Genomic DNA, 6,244 nt, shown 5'->3' on the forward strand with positions numbered 1-6,244 from the left:
GTTGAAATGTCTCTTGTCAGGGAGGGGTCTGTGGGTCAGGGTCGTCTGAGGAGGAAGCAGATGAAGGGAGTTGCACACGGGAACTTTTATTTAAGATTTAAGTTTTTTATTTCAAAGGTCCTCGTGGCTCAACAGCAGAAGCATAAATATTACTGTTAAGAAAGCTGATGATAAAGTTGAATAAAAATCTAAGTCTGATTCTGAAGGTAAATTAAATATCTGACAGTGATCATTACACAGTGTGGCTATAATTCCTCACTTCACCATCTATGTCGCAGTTTCACGTCTCCAAAATGAGCGTACGCATGGGTCAGAGCTGGCGTGAGGCACCGCACATTTTCACGTTAAGTTTGGATTTTATAAATCACAACCTTGGTGTGAAAAGTGGCGTACGCAAGTTTCTGGGCTCAAAGTGTGCGTACGCCAGTTTTATAAATCCGACCCCAGGTCTTTAAATATGTGTACTTTTGACATTTGCACATTGTGTTGCATTTTCTCTTCACACCATTATATTAAAGCACATTTCTAGATTTATTTTTAATGTTTTTCAAACAGGCTTTATGGACTCTGAGCCATTAAAAGAGGCTGATGAAGATTTGGTGTCAGAAGTCAGCCTAAACAACTCCGTCATGACGGAGGAAGAGAGAGACGAGATCCAACAGGAGCTAGCCAAAGTATGCACAACATGCACACAAGACACCGTAACACTAAACATCAATGTGTTGTGTGAAGATTTATTTTAAATAACTCTTTTTCTTGCTGTGTGCCCGCTCAGCTTGAAGAGGAGATCAGCACCTTGAAACAGGTTTTATCGTCCAAAGAGAAGCAGCACGCAGAGCTGAAACAGAAGCTGGGCATCACTCCGTTTAGCGAGCTCAAAACAAACTTCAGTAGAGGCTGGCAGGACATGCAGAGCTTCATGGCGTAAGTTTGACTGAAGCTTGTGAGATATTTTAGAGTTTGAATGTTTGCATTCATCTATGTGTTTCAGCAGCACACAGCTGAATAACGTGTTTGCTATCAAAATAAATGCTCTTTGTGGGACACTGACTCAAAGTAAACTCGCACAGAAACAGAAGGTCATTATTTTCTGTACATCAAGCATGAACATGAAAAGTGAGCGTGTTATGCTGATCTCCATAAAACCAATTAAACAGCACAAACCTCACCAGTTATTTGTCCATGTGCTTACTGAAATAGACATCATAAACTAATTTAAAATCACATCACCTAAGGCAGTCACTGACCTCAGAACACAATTAGCAGCTATGTTCTATGCAGTCACTAAAACTGAAATGTCAGGTTCCTACAACAGGATCAATATTTTATTTGTGTTATTTTGCATTTGCTACTTCACTTTTGTTCCCTACTACTACTTCAGTACATACACTGTAAAAAATGACAATTAAAATGTAAGGGTATTAAAAAAAGCTAACCACTTAGAAAAATGACCAATTGAGACATAACCTGGTTCATCTGCAGCGTAGTGATTGGTGTTTAAATAATTAGATCTGCAAGAAGCTGGGACTTCTAAAATGGACACCTGAGGACATACTGTGACATTATGAGTGGATCAATAGTGTTATCAGGCAGTTGCTGGAGCAGCCAATATTAGACACACATGAGCACAGGTCATCAGACACAGAAGATGCCTTTTAAATGCATAGACTGTTGAAAGGGGATATAAATCCATTTTTTTCAGCCATTAAATAAAATTTATTGTTACTTGGAGCCTCTCACAGTGCTGCGTAGATATCTTTATATTCTCATATTTGGGTGATATTTTTCACGCCCATTTCTGTTTTTTCTGTTATATTTTCTGAGCTATAAAGTTAAATCATTTGTGACGGACCTGCCAAATAAGGTCTGGACTTACCAACTACAACCTCTGCTCTGGGTCAGACTCTGGCTCCAACATGTAAGGCTGGTTGGTCAAGTCTTCTGTTGGTGAAATCTTTTTATTAATTTGTAAATAAACGATGTCCACATCACTAGATTATCACATCTCTGCTATCAAACTACATAAAATGGCCGAATGGGGTATAGTGGACGATGATCACTGGGAGTGAGATGTGGAGTGGGATTAGAGTTTGAAGTGTCTCGTTTGCATTTAAAGAGACAGCACCAAGACGAGTTGCTCTCACATACCTCAGAAAAGGAGGGAAAGAGGGGCTTGTGGAGCTACGATAACCAAGAATTCAGACCAAAGCATTGTAGTTACACTTTATAAAACCCCCAACTGAGTGATTTAAATGTGAAAAAGGAATGATTTAAAAGCATGATATGTCTTCTTTAATTACTTTGACAGGGATCATATTGTGATTTGGTGGTTAATTGTGTAATTGCCCAACATGTCGACGTACAAATTTCAGAGTGGGCCAGTGTTGGAATCAATGGATACATGAGAGACCCAGACACTAAAGAATTCAGTTGACTAAAACAGACCACACCAAGAGAGGATTGTTGTGTTGTGCCAAATAGTAAGCTTTTTACTTCATCCCATACCTGAATGAGCAGCAGCATCCGGGCTACAGGTTCACCATCCTGTGTTTAGGTTACCATTGACACAAAGAGTGATGCTATAACTAAAGAAACATGGACTGGTGACCAGTTAAGTCATTTAAAGCTCTGCAACAATTCTTGGTTCTGCTTATCAGAGGTGAGGAGAGAACCAATCGAGTCTATTATTGATGCATAGTATTGAAAAAAACTTGATATGCATGTATGAAATTGTTTATTACAATAACTATAATTTGAAATAAACCAACAATTTTGTCACTCCTCAGTTTCTTTTCTGTCATGATATAATAAAATGTACCAGCATCCTGATGTACACCTCTGTCAAGAAAGAGTCTATTTTTCTTCTAACCGTTTCAACTTTTTAACATGCTTGATTTGTTCATTCTGCAGATAAACAATCAAAATTACCAATTAGATGGTCAGGGCTGAGTTTTTACCCAGACACCAAGAGATAGAAGATAGTCTCTTAAGGCTTCTTTTCTTATCCAGTTACTTTATTCAGAGGATCTCTTTACACTCTGCCTCCATCCTCATCTATAATGAAGCAGTGTGGCTGCAGCAGAGTGAGCTCCGGGGTAATGCTGGCTTGTGATTGGTTAAAGCTGCTGTACCTGATCCATATGTCAATACAAACCCACACACCAACATAATGAAAACGCAGGATGTCAATTGAAATTTATTTCAGTTTTCTTTTTTTTTCAAAGGATGAAATTAAATGTCTTGTTTTTATGTTGATTTGATTGAGGATTCCATACTCCACTGCACTCAGACTGAATAACCTCATTTTTAAATAATAAACATTTGTTTCCGCTTGTTTTTCAGATACAAGAAGACATCAGAGACGTTCTCCACAGCCGGACAGAAAACTTCAGCTGCCTTCAGTAACCTCGGCAGCGCCATCACCAGGAAGATCGGTGACATGAGGTAAACAAAAAAAAAACTACATCTGTTTTTAAACAATGTGTTTGACAGAAGCTTTTCAAATGCTCAGACTTTTATTTTGAAATATCCGGTTACCAAAACAGGATGTGTCGCCACAGTTTTGTGAAATTGACATTGATGTTGCGTGGCTGCACTGTGTTAAAATATCGGCATTTGATACACTTCCATGCTTGGCTGTGTGATATATTCATTCTGAAGCTGAATTAAAGAAGTAGGCTACCTCGCTAATGGTGAGTTTGTTAATAAACCGGCAGGCACAACAGTGATAAACTACTTTTGTGAGGTAACCCAATATTATTGCATGGGAACGCAAAAGAAAAAAAATCTCCCATGTCCCCTCACGGGCTTCATAGTTTTTTAGGGAAAAATCTAGTTTAGATAAATTTTAGAGGAACAGCCACATTTGAAGAGCCACATTTTTAAAAATTTCATAGTCCAAAGAAAGTACTCAGAAGTGTTTTCTTTCATTCAAAAACAAACTCCAAGCTATTTAATATTGAGTTGAAAATTTTAGATAACTTATCTCTGATCATTCTTATTTCTTTAAGTAGTTAGGGCAAAAGTAGACAAGATTCATAATCAACTTAAATATTCTCATGACTAAACCAGTTTGACCTGGATCAMCCACCACCTGAGTTACCTTACTTTTTCCTGTCTAATTACACATCGCTGCCTTTCCTCATCCAGACCATCCATCTCTGTATCACAGAGTTGTAACTCTTGCTTTAACAGTTCAGGGGAGCGTGGGATTATGTAATCCAACATTAAGCTGCTTTCTGAGCAAGCCGAAAGGCTCGTGGCAAAGCCCGTCGCCCTCCTCAGTCACTCTTGCTCTRTTCCCCTCTATAACAGTCTGCGCCATTTTGTTTGAGACGCTGACAATGAAAACAAGAGGGAGGCTGTGTGCCTGCATTGTGCTACATGTGAAACTAACGGAGCATTTGGTGTCCACCAAGACAAAAAGCAATAGAGTGGGTGACCTCATTCATAATAATTAAAGAAATCAATGAACACTGAAAGTAGCATTGCATTTATTGCTTTAATCAAGTGCTATATTAAATGTTTCAGACTAAGTTACTACCTTGTAAGCACAGTAATGATTTGGAAACTCATTTTACATATAATATTGTAATATATTACTGCATTAGACATATCCTCAATTATCAAAAGGGAGCCATATTTTCTAAATGTGACGACACAAAAGCATGAGTTACAATTGCTAATGCCGATAAAAGAGGGTGTATAAAAGTAACCGAACTGGACTACAGATTTTACATTTAATATATTTGAGTTTGTGGTTGGTTTTTAAGTGAGCAGCTAAAGAACCAAGAGACAAAAAAATGTGATTAGAAACYTGATTTGGAGCAAATGGCACCTCTTCTGTTTTACTGTGATTTAACTAAAGAAAGCAAATACATCCTGTTGCTAATTCTTATCAATCACTTGGGTAGACTGATAACGTTTGTACAATCACAAGTATTAAAGGATTTTATAACTGCAATATTTTTAGTATAACAATGATAAAACACTCAAGTGAACCCTTRTATTAAGTGGTCCAAAGGGAATGTATTGAAGGAAAATAAAGAGTCTAAGAATAGAACCCTGAGGCACCCCACAAATCAGACGTGCCAAGGAAGAAACTAATCCATACACACCAGAAATTCCAGTTATTTGTGTATTTAATCAGCATGAATGGATCAAAAGTATCAAAAGCAACAGACAATTTAAAAAATGAAAGTTTTACAAGTTAACAAGAATGTCACTGGTAACTCTGTGTCTTACTGCTGTTTCTTATGAACTCTTCATGTTTCAAATGGTAAAAACATGGTTCATGATTCTTAAACTGTGTGAAAATAGTTTTATAAGCTGTTATTTATCCAAAGTGAAGAACTTATTCCAATCAATGTTATATTGTAGTGTGGCTGGTCTAGAGTTACTGTTTCCACGCAGGTACAGTACGTTTCCACTGTTTGTTTTAGTTTGSTTTGGGGAAGCATGTTGTCACTGCATGGGAGTTTTCAAACCTTTTACAAACAACTTTTGAACTYTTCTCTTGTTTGCAACTTTCCGTAACTTGTATTGTATAAACTGTATGTATATGTGCTATATTTACAATCAAAATTCTGAAAAGGTTGTGTAAAATATAAAATAAAATGATTTGCGGATCTCATAAACCCACATTTTGAACAGTAAAACTGGTTTCACAAAACCTCTAATATAAATATTAAAAAACTTTTTTCCAAATGTTAAATGAAAACATAATACATTCCAAATGCCAAAACTTGTCTACGCAAATGTGAAAATTACCKTAAAGAGATTAAAGTTATTTAAGTGAACGCATTAAAAGGAACATGAACAGATTACATCAAGAGGACTTTCCTGTAATGAGCAGAAAGTAATGAGTAAAACTAAATTTGGTGGGTTTTTTTTTTTTTTTTACAAAACTCAAGTGCTTTGTGTTTAACTTGACACCAAACTAATAATGCATTTTTCTTTTCTGTCTTATTTTACAGTGTGTTGCTTCTCTTTTAGCAAACTCCTCATTCCTGCTCTGAAGTGTGTGTACTTGTATTTGTTACCTTTTTAGGACTGTTTCTGGTGTATACACACCTACCTTGTTGGTACCAGTAGTTGAAGACCAAAGATTAGTTCTAAGATGGTGGTTCACCATTTTTGGGTGGGGGGTTAGGTTTAGGACTAAGATGTGTTGTGAGTTTAGGTTGGGTTTTTGGGGTTAGGTATATACAATAGGTTTAGTTTAAAGTGTATCTTACCCCCCCCC

General features: G+C 37.0%; 1 protein-coding gene across 4 annotated transcripts in view; it reads left to right on the plus strand.

The window, feature by feature from the left end:
- Positions 1 to 6,244, plus strand: part of tpd52l1 (tpd52 like 1) — a 16,250-nt gene that overhangs the window by 5,543 nt on the left and 4,463 nt on the right. For 2 of the 4 annotated variants that reach the window (XM_014011919.1, XM_014011921.1), the window contains exons 3-6: positions 556 to 674; positions 776 to 924; positions 3,343 to 3,444; positions 5,380 to 5,412. In XM_014011919.1, coding sequence (XP_013867373.1) covers positions 556 to 674; positions 776 to 924; positions 3,343 to 3,444; positions 5,380 to 5,412 — 403 coding nt within the window. The remainder of the gene's footprint in view (positions 1 to 555; positions 675 to 775; positions 925 to 3,342; positions 3,445 to 5,379; positions 5,413 to 6,244) is intronic. The other 2 variants (XM_014011920.1, XM_014011922.1) reach the window with 1 other exon arrangement.

This window comes from Austrofundulus limnaeus, unplaced genomic scaffold (assembly GCF_001266775.1).
Source record: "Austrofundulus limnaeus strain Quisiro unplaced genomic scaffold, Austrofundulus_limnaeus-1.0 Scaffold86, whole genome shotgun sequence".
Taxonomy (NCBI): Eukaryota; Metazoa; Chordata; class Actinopteri; order Cyprinodontiformes; family Rivulidae; genus Austrofundulus; species Austrofundulus limnaeus.